This window comes from Drosophila bipectinata, chromosome 3R (assembly GCF_030179905.1).
Source record: "Drosophila bipectinata strain 14024-0381.07 chromosome 3R, DbipHiC1v2, whole genome shotgun sequence".
Lineage (NCBI taxonomy): Eukaryota > Metazoa > Arthropoda > Insecta > Diptera > Drosophilidae > Drosophila > Drosophila bipectinata.
Genome location: NC_091739.1, coordinates 24,971,221 through 24,986,865, shown reverse-complemented (window position 1 = coordinate 24,986,865; position 15,645 = coordinate 24,971,221). Strand labels below are relative to the sequence as shown.

The following is a 15,645-nucleotide window of genomic DNA, read 5'->3' as shown; positions in this document are numbered from 1 at the left end:
TACGATATAATTAATCGACTACTCTAAGCAGTGGCGTGCGTAAAGAAAAGGGGTACTAAAACTCAACTCGTACTTGAAAGTGATACTTTTTATTTAATTTAAACGAAGTTTAATGCTACCAACCCTTCAACAATCATTGGTATATAGGAAACCTAAATGTCTGCATTAATTCCTTATTGTCCCCTTATTCTGCTCCACCCTTGTCATATCGAATTTAGGATTGCAACTGTATGACCGATTACAACGGCGTCAATCCACTTTGTTTTATTTTGCTTATTGAGACTTATCTATTTATTTCCTTATGTTGCGAAATGCAATCTGAAAGTAAAGTTGACATCCAACTGGAGGCAATAGAGGTTCTCCTGAATCACATTCTATATGTGCGAGGCGTTTACCCAGCGCAGATATTCAAAAAGCGGCGCATTTACAATACGCCGGTTTTTGTCTCGATATTCCCCCCTCTCAATAATTACCTGGCCGGCGTTCTAAAATCCGTAAAAGAGTTGATGGGACGCAATGAGCTCCAGAGCCTGGAAGTTATATTATATCACGATGAAAATAATCCTCTTGAGAGCTACCAAATGCAAGTGGAATCTCTGGTGACAGGCGCCTCAGAGAACGATCCACATCTGATAGAATACGAACAGCAACTTCGTTCTGCGATTTACAAACTTTCCGAGCGTGTGAAGCAATTGACAAAACTTCCCCCCGGAACAACTTCTTTTAAGATCCACTTGCACACCTCCCAAGATGCGTTTGTGCGACTGAGCCACGAGTCCCAGTTCCAAGAGTTTCCTTGGCTGCAAGCCCAGAATTTGAAGATACAAAAAAACTCCCAAACGCAAAATATGTCACTCCTCCCCCTGGCTGCGGTGGAGAACGTGGGGTTAAAAATGGAGGCCCGTATTTTTAAGGTTTAAGTTAAGAGTAGTTCAAAATTGTTATTCACTACATGAAATAGATAAATGTATGTTCATTTTTACAATAAAAAATTATGTTTTATTTTCTACCCAATTACTGCAATTAAATAAGATTGAATATAAAATCTGTCAGATAGAAAACATTTATTTAATTGTCTGATCGATAATATATCTATTTTTGCTTATGAAAGTGCATTCATTCTCCACCCATTCTGGCTTATTAAGATTTTCTTATATTAATTTGAGGCCAATTCAGAGGAGTCCTTGCCGTTTGAGATCCTCGAATGTCTTGCGGTTGACCACATTACCCAACGAATCTTCGAACTCCTCCTCCTGATCGGCGATCCAGCGCTCACTCTGCTTCTGTGACTTTAGTTTCTCCCAAAGCGTGATAGCGTCTTCAATTTGGGTGACATTCGCAAAGTGGGCAGTGTTAGGGATGCCAAGGCATCTCATTCCGTGCGCATGGCGCCATTCTGCGAAATGCCGCTGGAAGGCCTTGGGACCTTTGTACGTAAAGTTTCCACAAATCTCACAATTGTAGCTGATATTTAGACCGTGGAGCTTGTAAAGCCAATATGGAATAGGCTTACCGTCCCAGCCGAGCGGAAGATTTTTGGGATTATACGGCACATCATCAGCATCTGGATCGTCGTCGTTGTCAGACTCGCTGGCCTCAACATCACTATCATCCCGCTCACCCCCCGTTCGAGCCTGCTTGCGCTGCACGTTCTCTTTAGTGGCCGCCCTCTGTTCCGACAATAACTCTGCGTATTTGTAGAGAAGAGCCTCCAATTGGGCAATCTCCTTGTGACGCTCGGTTTCTCGGGACTGAGCATTTGCTGATTTGGCGCTTGGCTTCTTGGCCATAAGGGCAGGGTCCAAGGTGGTTTTGCCCTTAGTGGAGAACAATCGTTGAGCGCGCTCCTCTAACGTGCCACCACACTTTAGCCCCAAGGCTACTAGAGCGGATTTCAAACGATCCAAACCCAGCGAAGCAAGCTCCTCCCAGCTTGAGAAAGCTGAGAGATCCAAGTGGGCTCCTGTATTTGCCAACGCGGATTCCGTCTCCTTGATCGACCAACCGGGGAATGTGCCCTGCAGCCACTGACGTTGAAAATCCAACTCCACCTTCAGCAACTCTCCTTCCAGATCAAGCAGCGGTTGTATACGCAGAATAAAGTGGTGCAGGTAGTCATTCAATGTTTCAATATACTTGCGGTACTCGCGATTTTTCCGTTCGCGTGGAATATCAAATACGTGATCGAAGGACATCAAATAGGTAATGTAATCCAGCTTTTCTACAGCGCGAAGATTGAGGTATAGCTCGTAGCACTCGTTAAGGTCGAGATACCGTCCGCCACCTTCTTCATCTGTGAACTCCACCAGCGCGCTCATATCGTCTGGGTTATTGTACACTCGGATCATCTCATCGAACTCCACTGAGAGGGGAACACTCACCTCAGCAGGGTGGGACTTGTAGAACTGCTTGATCTGCTTCAGGCGTGCATAGAACTCGTTAAATTCATTTGGTCCCGACAAGGCGGCGATTTCAGCCTTGCGCTCGTTGTCCTTGTCCTCATAGAGATCCCTCAGCTGCGACGTGGAGTTGTGGTGCAACTCCATAAGATACTTAAGCCGGTGCTCCGAGTGAATGCGCTCCTTCTCGCCCGGCTTCTTAGTTGCATGTTCGTCCACCATTAGTTTTACCAGACGCTCGCGTTCCTCGTGGTAACGCCTCTGCTGCTCTAGGAGCGTCTCCATGGCTCATGCAGATGGAGAATAGACTATTCAAGAATTTAATTGTAATTTAACTAAAAAAGATGTTTTCTTTTTTATGTGGTCCAACTCGGCGTGTGTACATTAGAGGGTGGCCACCTATCCTAGACAGAGATGCCATATAATCCGAAGAGTAGTGCTGCCACTTGACCAGGAACTTTTAGAGGGAAAAACTTTTGGCCTTTTTTTTTTTTAATATAAAAAATACCTGTATTTGTGTTGTAATAAAAATGTTATATTACATCTGTTTTAAATAAACTAAAGTTTTAAAACTTATTTTCACATAAATTGCTGAAAAATTGGGGTGAAAAGAAATACCAAAAATACCACACCCATTTAACAAATACACATTTTCCGTCCAGCAGGGATGCGGTCACTCTTCACCTGAAATCATATGATCGATTTGCAGTGAAAATTTTCAGACGTCGGGCAGAAGGCAAAGTAATATATCGTTTTTCATTTTCCTCGTGTTGCACCACGATTTCCAACTAGAAAAACACGGATTTCATTGCTTACATTAAAATTGTGACTTTTGCAGGCACGGTTGTACGTGGATTTCTTCGGAACATTGATTTTCTTTTGGTTTTGTGCGAGTGAAAAAATCCGTCAAGATGGCATTGAGCGATGCTGATGTACAGAAACAGGTAAAAGGGAGTGGGAATTGGATGAACTACCTTAAACCCCCTATAAAAGCGCAAAATGATTATCAATATGCCAAAAATGGTGCACAAACAGGCGACAGGACCAAAGACTTTTTAATTTTTATAAAAGATGGCGCAGTCATGGGATCCACAATAGTCAGTCATGTGAATGTTCCCCCTCCAATCTTATTGGCTAACATTTGTCTGACTAGATTGACTATTCCTGAAAAACGATTATTGTCCTAGAATGGGAGTCAATGGTGTTCGGTAACAGGGAAACTGTTAAGATATTTGTACAAATACTCTTCGTAAAAAGCGAGTAAAAATTTCAATTTGGTCATGTGACACGGCCCCCGCAATGGGGGCCTATGCGTCTGAGCGAGACGACTAGAGTTGTGCCGCCACACTCGCACTCGCACTCTGTCACACGACCTTACGTTATCAAAACTCTAATGAAAATAAATAATGGCTAAAAGATTGAACTTTTTTTAAAAGCTGAATGCCCTATCATGTGATGGATAAAGGTACTATTGCAGGAAAAATATTTCTGAAAATATGAAACCCTAAGCTTAGTCCTTTTTTAGAACCACCATTTATTAAGGCAAATCCAAGGTCACTGAAAGTATTAGTTCTAACCGGGATTGGCTATTTTCCTTTCAGATCAAACACATGATGGCGTTCATTGAGCAGGAGGCCAATGAAAAAGCCGAGGAGATCGACGCCAAGGCTGAGGAGGAGTTCAACATCGAGAAAGGCCGCCTCGTCCAGCAGCAGCGTCTCAAGATCATGGAGTACTACGAGAAGAAGGAGAAGCAGGTGGAACTCCAGAAGAAAATCCAGTCGTCCAACATGCTCAACCAGGCTCGTCTGAAGGTGAGTGCAGCATTCCCCTTCTTAGAGTTACTCCTACTCATACCTTTATAATGATCGAAAAAAAAGGTCCTGAAAGTGCGTGAGGACCATGTGAGCAGCGTGCTGGAGGATGCCCGTAAGCGTCTCGGCGAGGTCACAAAGAACCAGTCTGAATACAAGACGGTTCTGACCAAGCTCATCGTCCAAGGCCTGTTCCAGGTGATGGAACCCAAGGTGATCCTGCGCTGCCGCGAGGTCGATGTCCCGCTGGTGCGAGATGTCCTGCCCGCAGCCGTGGAGCAGTACAAGAAGGACATGAGGCAAAACGTCGATTTGGTCATCGATGAGAAAGACTATCTCTCTGCTGACACTTGCGGTGGTGTTGAATTGCTGGCCCTGAACGGACGCATCAAGGTTCGTAGCGCCTCATAATCATTCTGCAACCAAAAATGTATTAACTTATTGATGTGGTTTTAGGTGCCCAACACTCTGGAGTCCAGGTTAGAGCTGATCTCCCAGCAGCTGGTGCCCGAGATCCGTAACGCCCTGTTCGGCCGTAACGTCAACCGTAAATTCACCGACTAAATTCTTAAGTGCAAAAACCTACAAAAAATCTGATCTGATCCGGCATCAACATCCATTTAGCAGGAACAGTTCCAAGTTAATTACAACAGCTCCACCCACTTAATAATGAACCCAAAAACAAAGTAAACTCATCCTTTGGCATTCGGGAGAAAGATAGGATTATATATTCGTTTTCAAAATACTTTTGCCGTTGTCTTTGTATAGTGAAACTGATAAAACACTGAGGAACATTTGCAACAGTTATATATGGTACCCTCACACAAAACACATATATACGTCCGTATATATGTGAGTATGCCAATACGTACTATATAAATTAGAGGACAAGATCCTAGGAGCATAAAAAAGAATTATTCGAGTTTGTTAAAGTTTGTTCGTTTTACATGCGTGCATATTTCTGAACTGCAGGTCCAGAGGCATGTGCTTTTTGTTGTATACATACACTTAAAATTTTTGCATACATTCCTGTCCAAGTTTTTATTTTTGTATTTTAACTTTTGCACCTCTTTTACGTTGGTTTTGTAAATTATTTTCTGTCCCCTGTAGTCTTTGTTGAATTTTTTTAATATCTGTGTCGTTTATGTTTGCAATTATTAGGTGCAGCTAAGTAGGAGAGGCGAGGCAGCAGTGCCGCTGACAGCCTGTGCTAGCTACCCATCAGCATTATTGTCCTCGGGATCACCGAAATGAACTTGTATTTTATTTCGCTGCGTCGAGGGCAATGGGAGCCTGTACAGTTGTCACCGGCACACTTTTAAAAGGCCATCATCATAAACATAGTCTGTTGTTGAAAAAGAATACACAGTTTAAGGGAAAGCACGCAACATTTTTCGCATTTCGCATCTTATATCATGACATTGAAGTATTGCCAAGCCGGCCAAGTAGCTAAACTTGTTGATCCTACAATTAGTTTAACTTCCACATCATAAAAGTCGTAATTAAAACTTATATAAAAAAAATATACTTATATATATAAAAAAAAAGGAAATTAGAATGACACAATTTATGGCGCTGTCCCCGCTTCCTGTCTATGCTGCACCATCATATCATCTGGATTCAAGCAAAACTAAATTCATAAAGAACTACAACTATTTTGAACCTTGTATTTGAATGTTCGCCAATGTTCATAGTGTATTCTTCAAGCTCATTTTCTAACCGTTACCAAGTAAATTGTTCAAATATGAATAACTAATAATTACAAATTTAGCAAACAAATACAAAAATAGCATATGCGTTATTATATAACATCGAGTACTATATACATTACATGAAATACGAAATGCAAGAAAAATTACTTTTAAACAAAATTTATGTTGAATAAAAACAGTATTTCCAAAAACTAAATACCTAAATTTATTTTTTTAATAAAGAAATTAGAAATGATTTATTAAGGTTCAGCAATTGACGATTCTGGTAAGATTAACTTCGGTATTATTAGGCGTATTTAGAAAAGAGAAAATATTTATCACACAATTGGACCATGAGCCTGTGAGATCTTTTGATCGGATGCTTTTTAACACACATATATGATTTATGAAAAATAAATACGTCCAATAATCTATGATTATCCTGAAAGATAATCCCGTTTGTATTTCTTACTAAGATGTTGGCCAAACCAATCTTAGCTTCAAAACAAAGTAGTTATTTTGTCTTCCCTAACAAAGTTCTCTTCACTTAAGTTTCGATTCAAAAGCATTTCTTTATCTTAAAATCGGAATAACTTATCAAAAGCTTTGTAGATTCAACAAGTATCCACACTCTTATAAAAATACTATTCGTCTTCCATTAAGCTTGCCATCAAAAGCATGTATTTTGAATGTTGAAAAAAAATCAAAAAATTTTTCAATTTATACCTGCGGGCACACATATGTATGTACATATGTGGCATGAGCTTTTGATGACACATCGGATGATATGATAAACTTTATAATTTCATTCTCTCTATGGTCTTCAAAATCTTCCTTTAAAAAAGCTCTAAAAAATGAACAAGCTAATATTAGCTTCCCGCCCTGCAAAAAATAGCCAAAATATTCAAATGCAACTTTTGTTTTGAAATTTTTATTTTATTTAGTGTTTGTATACACATATATATGTACTTCATGCTACTTATACTCCATAATTTCATCGGCTTCGTGCAAATATATTGCGATGAAAAAAGGTCAGCATGCCAGTAAATATTAATCTCTCAAATTTTGTTCCAAAGACTACTATATTCGTCAGTGTCGCTCCTTTCTTCGCATGGCTTACAATTTGAGGATGAATATTACTTTTACGTTTTTTTTGTTATATGCATAAGTGGGGATAATTTGTAAATGAATAATGCGAACGTACAAACGGGCCGGGCCACTGCCCTTTTCTTTTTATTGACATGAAGCGTCACTTCCTAAACGATTTCCACTCGAATGACTTCCAATTAACAAATCGATTGGCAGTCGATCCTAAAATTTATTGCAGTGTGCTGGATTTTCCCAAAATATTTTATTCATTTCGAGCATTGTATTTTTAGATACTTCTAAAAAGTTAAACCTTTATTAACAAATTTTTATCCGGTAAATGTTCGTTTGGGATATTGCCACCAACGCGGGAAGCGAATGTGGGTCCAGATACGGGCACAGATAAATTGAATAATAAGATCGGACAATAAGGACATCAACTTTCAATTTCTAACTTGACGGTTTAAATCTCTCTCCTTTATTGGTGAATTTCTGAATCGTTATATATAGGTTGAGTTTCTCAAAATGACGTTATTCATAGGGGTGGTGGTTTTAAAAGTTCGACTGGCTGTTGCAGGTGATGGATGGGTCCAAATACCAAGAGGATGGGGTCTGGGGGTATGTTGGGGCGGCGCCGTTTGTTTTGTTCTTTCAGCCATTGTTAATAGCCACATTTTTATTCGCCATTCTTCTGTTCGTCCTCAGATTCGGATTCTGGAAGCAAACAAACAAAATTAAGGTTAATACATTTATTCTTTTCTTTAAAACTCCAAAGCGATCGGAGCAATGAAGCTGTCCAAGTGATGATTGGCCAAAGATAGCCATGGAATAGGCTACATGAACACCCTATCACCCAAATGCTCTAGCACCTTATCCTATCCCACTGCAAATTACAACTTTTGCAGCTTAATTAAAGGATTAGTGCCCTGTTTAAAGGACCATAGCTGTGCAGCTGTCCAAGTGATGATTGGCCAAGGATAGCCATAGAAAAGGCTACATGAACACCCTATCACCCAAATGCTATAGCACCTGTTCCTATTTGACTGCAAATTAAAGCATTTGCAGCTTGTTTAAAGAACTAGTGCCGAAATGGATCAAGGATCTTAGCAAGGCAGCTGTCCAAGTGATGATTGGCCAAGGATAGCCATAGAAATAGGCTACATGAACACCCTATCACCCAAATGCTCTAGCATACTGTACATGAACCCTTTAAAATTGTGCCCAAATAGGCACTTTAAAAGCTTGGTAAGAAGCATGCCTCTTCAAGTAAATCATAAATGGACAAATGTCCAGGTTTTCATTGGCCTGCGTTGCCGAGACAACAAGGTAACGAGGCAAGCAAAAAACCCAAATGCTCTTGCAATTTTGTACAATGAAAGTGCCATCCGGGACAAGACCATTCTCAAAAATTGCACTCATCATTATTATTCTGGTAATATTTAAAAGGATTGGCGTACTAACCTTCTTCAGCTGACTGGAGCCACTCGACAAACTTGCGCATTTGTTCGAGGAAATGCATTTTTCCCTTGTTGGAGTGGAGCTCCTTGTACCAGCGCAAGATAATCTCCTCGGACAGAACCTCGGTCTTATAGAACAATAAGATTATCTTCTGGAAGGCCTTCATAAAGTTCATGTTCTCATAACAGAATTCCTGAACCTTAACGATCAGCGCCAATTCCGAACGATCGGTGGAGGCAAAAGCCTGCAACAGAGCGCAGTAAGGCTTCAAATGGCGAACGGCCTGATCGGTGACAAGCTCTTCCTTCTTGTTCCATTCGCCCAATGACATAATGGTGGACCAAATCTAAAGATAATTACAGAAAAATTATATATGTCTGGAAGGATTATTGACTTTTCTGGTTACTTACAATAGTAATTATCTCGTGATCGGGAATGTTGTTGCGTTGGGAGAATTCCTTAATGTCAGCGGTTATCTCATTGTGGGCCTTCTCATCGTTGATATCATCGATGAGAGCCTGCTGCAGCTCGCGCTTAGCCTCCTGGCTAGCTTGAGCCTTGTGCAGCTTGATGATCTCATTGAGTTCCTTGTCAACAAAAACTTGTTTAAAATATTCCTCAGTACGTTTGTTTGGTGGGAAAAAGTCCATTAGTCTATAAATTACAAAAAAATTACAATTCAAAACTTTAGTAACCTGGTTTTAATTTTTTACAAATTTTTATTTTAAATATTATTATTGTACGAAATAAAATCAACACCCAAATGAAGCTACTGTCCATTTGCGAAATAGGTAATACTCCGACGAGAATTCGTTATCTAGGAATATTAATTAAAGATGCACAACTAAATGATTGAATCATCTTCCTGAAATATTCCAGAACTAAATCTAAAAAGGTATAAAGGAACTTACTTGCTTTCCAGTCCACCCTTCTTAAGCGCCTGAATCAGATATGCAATGCCCTTCTCTTGCTTGAACGTCTGGAACAGCTCTAGTAGAAACTCTAGTGCAATGCCATCCTTGATCAGATGCTCGTTGTTCAGTACCAGTAATACATTTGGTGGTACAGACCCGTTAACTAAAAAATAAAATATCAAATAAATATCTTAGTTATACACCCGAATAGTTTGTACAAAATTTGATGAAATTAAAGCCATTTGTCCTTGGGCTCGTGGCTTTTGGATGTGGTTATTAGTCATCCAAGAGTCAGTATACCAAGAGTAACTTTTTTTTTGCCCCCTCAGCCGCCAGTCAAACAAGTGTTTTTTAGGCTTAACCTTATTGATTAGCTGTCTGGGGGCGACTATATAAAGCAGTCTTCCTATTCCAGAAATATCGAGAACTTACCTAACCAGAGCGCAGTCATACGCGCAAGCTTGATGCGTTCACTTGGGGTAAAGCCCTTTACGAATAATAGAACTTTACCCATCTCTTCTTCGAACATTTTCTCAAGGTACTTGTACCGTCTGATGAGCTTGACAAATACCTGAAAAAAGGGGGGAACAAAGACAAAACCGGTTAATTATTTGCTAGAACTAGTGGTTGATTTTAAATCTATAAGCTTTGATAGCCAAGTGTCGACACATAAGAAATCTTCAGACTGTTAGGATGGAGAACAAACCAAAGACAAGTAAATGTGTCGTTTCCTTTTGCATATTTTCGACACTGATTGTCTTTTTGAACTTTACAACCAGTTCTAATAATATGCAGGTGGTACTGCCCTTTCCTGCCTTAAATATATAATTTTTGTATAAAATGTTGACACAGAAGAAATCTTCAGACTGTTAGGATTGAGAACAAACCAAAGACAAGTAAATGTGTCGTTTCCTATTGCATATTTTCGACACTGATTATCTTTTTGAACTTTACAACCAGTTCTAATAATATGCAGGTTCTTAAATATACAAAATTCTTATAAAAAACAAACCTGCTCATGGTTGCGCATGGCCTCCATGCTCTCGGGAGCATCGAAGATGCAGTAACTTGTGCGCGGCTTTTCGCCATCCTGAGATATGGAACCGCCAGGCACTGTAATTAAAATATACCCAATTAGGATAAGGTTATCTTAGGAGTATCGGGTGTAAAAACTTACCTAATAGACCACCCGCAATCAATATATCAAAGAGAACTTCACCGTAACGACGATAGTCGAGCTTGTTGCCCGCGCTGTCTAGAAATTTAGAGATTTGTTCCAAGTCGCCTTCAGTTTTTTCAAGCCCAGCAATGACCGCATCACGGAATCCCGTTGGGTCATATTTTTCTCTTTCATCTCTTTTTCTGGTCTTGATGCGTTGACCCGATAGCACTGGTCTTTCAGTTTTTTGACTCATACAATAAATTGCTAAAAATGAAAAAAACAAATTCAACAGATATTAGTTTCTATTTGTCGATGCGAGCAGCACTGTTCGACTTAATAAGCAAGGTCAGTAGATCAAATGTATTTCAGATTTGTTACAAGCTTTCTAGTATTTCAAAAGTAAAAAAATTATTTTTGAAGAGCGAATCTAACCTAAAAGTGTGCACGTACATGTGCTTTCGGCCCTCTCTTCGGGCTCTCACACTCACACGAAGACGCTGACACACAATCTTTTACAGTTTGATAATCGAAAGAACGAATGAAAAGCAAAGCTATAGTCATCAGGGGCGTCGAAGAGGGGTTAAGAACAAGAATGTGGAATGTAGAGGCGAGGAGGGATTAGCCGAGAAAGCATATTTCCCCCACGCACGCCACCACACCAACGAAAAGAAACGGCCACAGCAAGAAATCGACAAAGAAATAAAGTGAAATTTTTGACGTTGTTACTTCTGTAGATAAGGTAAAGCTGCGGCAGGGAAACGAGGTCATTGTACATAACGCACACACTCACATACATGAGCGCGGCCTTTGTCTGCGTCGATGTGTAAGTCTGCGACTGGGGGAAATTGTCCAGTTGCCCCCAAAGAAACGGCAGTAGGGGGCGAAAAAGACAAGTACAAGGGCACTGCCGTTCGATTAGCACTAGCACTAGACCAAGAGGATTAAACTTACACTTTCACTTAACGGAAATAAGTCTGGCCCTGTTTGCCGCTTCCGTTTCCGCGTGTCCTCGTCAAAAGTCGAAGGTGGATGTTCTACAGAAAGTGTTAATGTGTGAGACCGGGAGTGTCTGAGGTTGTGTGTGTGTGTACGTGAGCGCCTGTTGCTTTTAACTGCGTGCGTATGCGAACGTGTTTAAAAATATGTAATTTTATTTAACCTCGACGAGCAGCAACCGACTAATACCAGTGTGCCGCTAAAGCACACACACACACACAGACACGGATCAAGGCAGGGAGATTATTTTTTCCGTTCTACGGGCTTCGCAATCGTCTTCTTCTTGCTTGCTTACGAGCTTTTGCACTGTAAAATTGACACGCACGCACACACACACTCAACAACTAAGGCGGAGAGAGAAAACCGAAGAATATTTTTTGAACGGAATTTACGTTTTTATCTTTAATATCAACGTCGACAATTTTGCTTGCTTTGAATTCAGACTATGTCCGGAATTCTATTTTTAACAGCTATCACCAGCGGTTACTAGGTATTGTTACTATGTATTTTCCGTTTGCTGTTTGTTGTTTGGTATGCGCGCACCACTTTGTTAAATGAAATTCGAAAAGGCGAATGGCGATGAAGTGACACCCGAAGGCCCGAATAACGAGCCGAAGCGAGACATGTGGTTCGGCGCCATTTTGAAGCGACAAAGTCGCGGCGATGGGGCGAAGAAAGGTAGGGGAGCGGGTCGCGGGGGACGGGGTAACGGGAATCAGCAGTGGGGTCCAAAGTGTGCATATTTCTGGGGCTCTTATTGAATAATGTGCATGGTACAGTCGGACAAAGACCCGCAGGCCAGCCATCGCTTTATTTTTCCCTTAATGTGACGATTTCTTGATGACTAACCTCGCCAACGTACGCACACAGTCCGTACATAACCTTTTCGTTTCCAACAATGGCGATGACAAAGAAACCTCTCAAAAGTGCAAAATGGCGAGGCCCACGCTCGAAATTTACGCATTAGCGTTTAAATCTACTTATGGGAATATAATAAAGAAAAGGTAGTACTTACGATTAAAACAAAAAAATCTGTTTTGCTGCGAATAGAAGTTGCTTTTCTGTAGCTGTTGGCTTCCTCGACGTTTTCACTCGGCCGAAATTTTTTTGTAACAGATAGAGTTAGAGATGGCCAAACGTATACATTTATATCGAAATATCGATGTTTTCCGAAAAATATCGATTATACTATTGTATCAAACTCTGGCAACGTCGCCGTGCTCGTTTTTAAGTGTTGGAAAAGCGAAGAGGCACATCCTTGGTGGCCAGTGGCCACACTAAACCCGGTTGTTGACAAAATGTTGGATACGAAAACCTCCGATTTAGATGATTTTAATGCACCTGATTTGAATTTTGAACAATTGTCCAAAGTGTTATTGAGCCTCCATCCGCTGCAGCGGTGGAGCTTTTGCGTGGAGGCTCAAAAAACTCAAGATGTTGACAAGGTAAACAAATCTAATTTTTTTTTTTTAAATACGATTATTTTATTGGCTTTTTCTTTATTTTTAGCTGAATGATGGCTTTCTAAAAATGCTTAATGAAGAACTGAGCTTGGAAGAAGTAGTTTCACTTTATTCGGCTTCCATTCTTTTGTTCTTGTTGACGGAAGACGGGCAAAGGCGACCATTCCACCAACGACTGGAACTTCTAAATGGAATTTTTAACTACTCCGATACTCTGAAACCCACTATGATACATTATGCCACAGTGGAGATCCTGCACAATATTAAGCTGGTCAGTGTCGAACACGAATATTGCTTCCTGTACTTACTGGAGGTTATTCCACACATTCTCGTGTCTAGCGATACGGGGAAGATGATTTCGCTTTGCCTATTGCGAGGTATTCTGGCCGACCTTTCCAACTCAACTATTATTCTGAACATCTATCGCAATGTAAGTTTATAATATTTTGTTTGTGAATCCTACTAATTTAACCCCTTTTGTAGCTTTACGAAGCATGGGAAATGATTCAGCTAATCGGTCAGGATGCGATTCTCAAGGAGTGGTCACTGCGCAAAACCTATATCCTCGTTAGGGTATTTTCCTTAACTCTGGCATCGGCAGTCCTTAATTCGTCTAATCAGGGATTAAAGACGGCTGGTTACAGGGGCTTTGATTTGCCTCCTGGTGCATCGGAGTTCTGCGACTGGTTTAGGACGCTAAAAGATAGGCTGGATGAAAAATACAAGCAACTTAAGAGCAGGGAGGGACTTATGGTTAGTATCACAAATGTCCATCTCCGCCTAAACTCTTACCTATTACATTATGTTATTTGATTTCAGTTGGTTCGCTTTATTGAGCACAACATTATCGGCTACCTAACGGAGACAGCTAACGAATCTATGTCCGAGGCTGGAACCGAGGCGGTTTCGGAGCCGGGAAACGACACTACCGCCTAGTGATATTTTATTTTTTAATACTATTTATTAATGTATTTATTCGAATGTTTAAGATAGCACATAAAGCGTGTCAGAGAATATGGGTCCTTATTTAAATTTCTTTCCCCCTTTGCGGGCCGGTGCATCAACAGGAGCCACCACATTGGAGTAGTGTTTCGTGGAAATACGGTTTAGAAAATAGAGTCCGACCAGGGAAAAGAGAATACTGGTTGTAGCGCATACTCTGTGAACGATTCCTGCAGCAGCTACTGTGAGTGACAAGCAGAACAGGATTTCGGGTACCAGCTTGGCCTGGAAGTCCTGGCCAAATATAACCATTTCGGCGTTGGATACGCAGGTGAGGCTCAAGATGAACAGCCATGAGAAAAGGTATCCGCCCAGCAAAACATTCAATTGGCTGCCATTGAACCAGTCAGCGCAGAAACGGAGGGAAGCGAAAATAACCAGACTTAGGAGTCCGGAGATAATGGATGACACCAGGGGGCTTTTGCTGTTTGTGGACGCGCCTGAGAAGGTTAAAAATCAGCATTGTGTTTACAGAATTCTAACAAAAAATTCTCACCCATATTTTTTCACAGCCGGCGTCTTTGTTGTACGTGTAACTAGTGTTGCCAGGTAGTTAGTTTCGAAATCTTGCTTTTTTGTAGTCTGAAGAATTAATAAATGATGAATATTTAAATTTGAGTTAAACTTACTAACCTAAAAATTTCAGTTTTTATAAAAAATATTTATTTATTTTCCTTTTTATTTTATTATTCAATAAAATATTTGGGATTTCGATATATTTGGACAGCCCTAGCCTAGGTGTGGCAACGCTGACAATAAGACCAATAACATTGCACTCCGGCTCCGGTGTGAATATTTTTTGGGCATAAATTGTAAATGAAAGGATCTGCCATCATGTCTGCTCTTTTCAAAGTAGCTTCCTCTATGCGGCACACATTATTACAAACCCGCAACATAGCTAGCACAACTCCCAGGTTGATAAAAGAAAGTGAGTAGTTTGACTGTTTCATAACCTTACCCAGGAAAGAATCTTGACCGAGCAATCTTTGTTTATTATTCTCCGTAGTCCAGGAGAAAGAGGAAAACAACGTGCGGATCTTTGAAGGCATTAACGTTGACTCTCCACGTGCAGAGAAAATGCTAAAGTCAGCCTGCCAAACCACATTCTGCCCGGAGTGTACCTTGGGTCTTGATATAAAACACACGGACGTCCTCATCCTGTCGCAGTACGTCCGCTCCGATGGCTGCATGCTGCCCCGGCGGATAACTGGACTGTGTCATCGTCAGCAGAAAAAAATGGGAACCTTGGTAACGATGGCTCAAAAGGCGGGACTGATGCCGAATCTGGCGCCTTCGTGGAGTAAGAAGGATCCCAAGAAACGCTTTGGCTGGCGCAAGTTTAACAAGTACTTCCTGGAGTCGACAATTAAATATTAACTAGTTTTAAAGGAGCAATAAATGTAATGTTTGTTACCCAGAAACAACTATGGGGCTTTAAAAATGTAATCCTCTTTTTCGAGCTTTTTGTACAATGAAGCTTGTCTTTCATTAGTTTCTTTCAAATTTGTTTATCCAAAAACCTCCAAATTATTGAGTCAATGGCTTCTTTTATTAATTTTCTTTTTTTAATGGTGGCGAATCGATCCAGAAATCGTTTAAGGTACTCTGCTTGAGAATCGGATGAGAATTGGGGAAGATATAGACATTACCGTGGACCCTA

At 40.6% G+C, this 15,645-nt stretch overlaps 7 protein-coding genes across 10 annotated transcripts; 4 read left to right on the top strand and 3 right to left on the bottom strand.

The window, feature by feature from the left end:
• Window positions 1–171: 171 nt before the first annotated feature.
• Window positions 172–956, top strand: PolZ2 (DNA polymerase zeta subunit 2). The gene has a single exon (XM_017236371.3). It carries the CDS (start codon window positions 231–233, stop codon window positions 918–920), a length of 690 nt encoding a protein of 229 aa, XP_017091860.2. The 5' UTR covers window positions 172–230; the 3' UTR covers window positions 921–956.
• A 91-nt stretch (window positions 957–1,047) lies between these two features.
• On the bottom strand, window positions 1,048–2,821 carry noi (splicing factor 3a subunit 3 noi). The gene has a single exon (XM_017236370.3). The coding sequence runs from the start codon at window positions 2,682–2,684 to the stop codon at window positions 1,173–1,175; it is 1,512 nt and encodes a 503-aa protein (XP_017091859.2). The 5' UTR covers window positions 2,685–2,821; the 3' UTR covers window positions 1,048–1,172.
• A 229-nt stretch (window positions 2,822–3,050) lies between these two features.
• Vha26 (V-type proton ATPase subunit Vha26) lies at window positions 3,051–6,121 on the top strand. The gene is made up of 5 exons (XM_017236730.3): window positions 3,051–3,140; window positions 3,238–3,343; window positions 4,001–4,213; window positions 4,280–4,606; window positions 4,670–6,121. Exons 2-5 carry the CDS (start codon window positions 3,311–3,313, stop codon window positions 4,775–4,777), a joined length of 681 nt encoding a protein of 226 aa, XP_017092219.1. The 5' UTR covers window positions 3,051–3,140; window positions 3,238–3,310; the 3' UTR covers window positions 4,778–6,121.
• A 1,150-nt stretch (window positions 6,122–7,271) lies between these two features.
• Window positions 7,272–12,671, bottom strand: kra (basic leucine zipper and W2 domain-containing protein kra). Of its 4 annotated transcripts, none has more exons than XM_070280877.1 (9): window positions 11,913–12,069; window positions 11,476–11,558; window positions 10,540–10,788; window positions 10,375–10,475; window positions 9,795–9,933; window positions 9,360–9,525; window positions 8,859–9,102; window positions 8,452–8,794; window positions 7,272–7,704 (listed from the first exon to the last, which is right to left on the bottom strand). In XM_070280877.1, the coding sequence occupies exons 3-9, from the start codon at window positions 10,775–10,777 to the stop codon at window positions 7,667–7,669; spliced, it is 1,269 nt and encodes a 422-aa protein (XP_070136978.1). In that variant the 5' UTR covers window positions 10,778–10,788; window positions 11,476–11,558; window positions 11,913–12,069; the 3' UTR covers window positions 7,272–7,666. The 4 variants fall into 4 exon arrangements, with proteins under 4 accessions (XP_070136978.1, XP_017092081.1, XP_017092082.1 ...); XM_017236592.3 differs by having other exon boundaries at window positions 11,816–12,068; XM_017236593.3 differs by lacking the exons at window positions 11,476–11,558; window positions 11,913–12,069 and adding an exon at window positions 12,536–12,671.
• A 62-nt stretch (window positions 12,672–12,733) lies between these two features.
• Window positions 12,734–14,273, top strand: LOC108122098 (uncharacterized). Its single transcript, XM_017236594.3, has 4 exons — window positions 12,734–12,965; window positions 13,030–13,413; window positions 13,467–13,736; window positions 13,803–14,273. Exons 1-4 carry the CDS (start codon window positions 12,819–12,821, stop codon window positions 13,917–13,919), a joined length of 918 nt encoding a protein of 305 aa, XP_017092083.2. The 5' UTR covers window positions 12,734–12,818; the 3' UTR covers window positions 13,920–14,273.
• On the bottom strand, window positions 13,941–14,580 carry LOC108122100 (protein KRTCAP2 homolog). The gene is made up of 2 exons (XM_017236596.3): window positions 14,482–14,580; window positions 13,941–14,425 (listed from the first exon to the last, which is right to left on the bottom strand). The coding sequence occupies exons 1-2, from the start codon at window positions 14,483–14,485 to the stop codon at window positions 14,007–14,009; spliced, it is 423 nt and encodes a 140-aa protein (XP_017092085.2). The 5' UTR covers window positions 14,486–14,580; the 3' UTR covers window positions 13,941–14,006.
• A 143-nt stretch (window positions 14,581–14,723) lies between these two features.
• mRpS18A (mitochondrial ribosomal protein S18A) lies at window positions 14,724–15,457 on the top strand. The gene is made up of 2 exons (XM_017236595.3): window positions 14,724–14,913; window positions 14,992–15,457. The coding sequence occupies exons 1-2, from the start codon at window positions 14,802–14,804 to the stop codon at window positions 15,360–15,362; spliced, it is 483 nt and encodes a 160-aa protein (XP_017092084.2). The 5' UTR covers window positions 14,724–14,801; the 3' UTR covers window positions 15,363–15,457.
• Window positions 15,458–15,645: the final 188 nt, after the last annotated feature.

Coding starts and splice junctions, on each gene's coding strand:
- PolZ2 (XM_017236371.3), top strand. CDS start 231: ATGACCGATTACAACGGCGTCAATCCACTTTGTTTTATTTTGCTTATT.
- noi (XM_017236370.3), bottom strand. CDS start 2,684: ATGGAGACGCTCCTAGAGCAGCAGAGGCGTTACCACGAGGAACGCGAG.
- Vha26 (XM_017236730.3), top strand. CDS start 3,311: ATGGCATTGAGCGATGCTGATGTACAGAAACAG. Junction 3,344..4,000: donor ATGCTGATGTACAGAAACAG/GTAAAAGGGAGT, acceptor TTTTCCTTTCAG/ATCAAACACATGATGGCGTT. Junction 4,214..4,279: donor TCAACCAGGCTCGTCTGAAG/GTGAGTGCAGCA, acceptor TCGAAAAAAAAG/GTCCTGAAAGTGCGTGAGGA.
- kra (XM_017236593.3), bottom strand. CDS start 10,777: ATGAGTCAAAAAACTGAAAGACCAGTGCTATCGGGTCAACGCATCAAG. Junction 10,476..10,539: donor GATTGCGGGTGGTCTATTAG/GTAAGTTTTTAC, acceptor TTTTAATTACAG/TGCCTGGCGGTTCCATATCT. Junction 9,934..10,374: donor CCATGCGCAACCATGAGCAG/GTTTGTTTTTTA, acceptor CCCTTTTTTCAG/GTATTTGTCAAGCTCATCAG.
- LOC108122098 (XM_017236594.3), top strand. CDS start 12,819: ATGTTGGATACGAAAACCTCCGATTTAGATGATTTTAATGCACCTGAT. Junction 12,966..13,029: donor AAACTCAAGATGTTGACAAG/GTAAACAAATCT, acceptor CTTTATTTTTAG/CTGAATGATGGCTTTCTAAA. Junction 13,737..13,802: donor AGAGCAGGGAGGGACTTATG/GTTAGTATCACA, acceptor ATTTGATTTCAG/TTGGTTCGCTTTATTGAGCA.
- mRpS18A (XM_017236595.3), top strand. CDS start 14,802: ATGAAAGGATCTGCCATCATGTCTGCTCTTTTCAAAGTAGCTTCCTCT. Junction 14,914..14,991: donor TCCCAGGTTGATAAAAGAAA/GTGAGTAGTTTG, acceptor TATTCTCCGTAG/TCCAGGAGAAAGAGGAAAAC.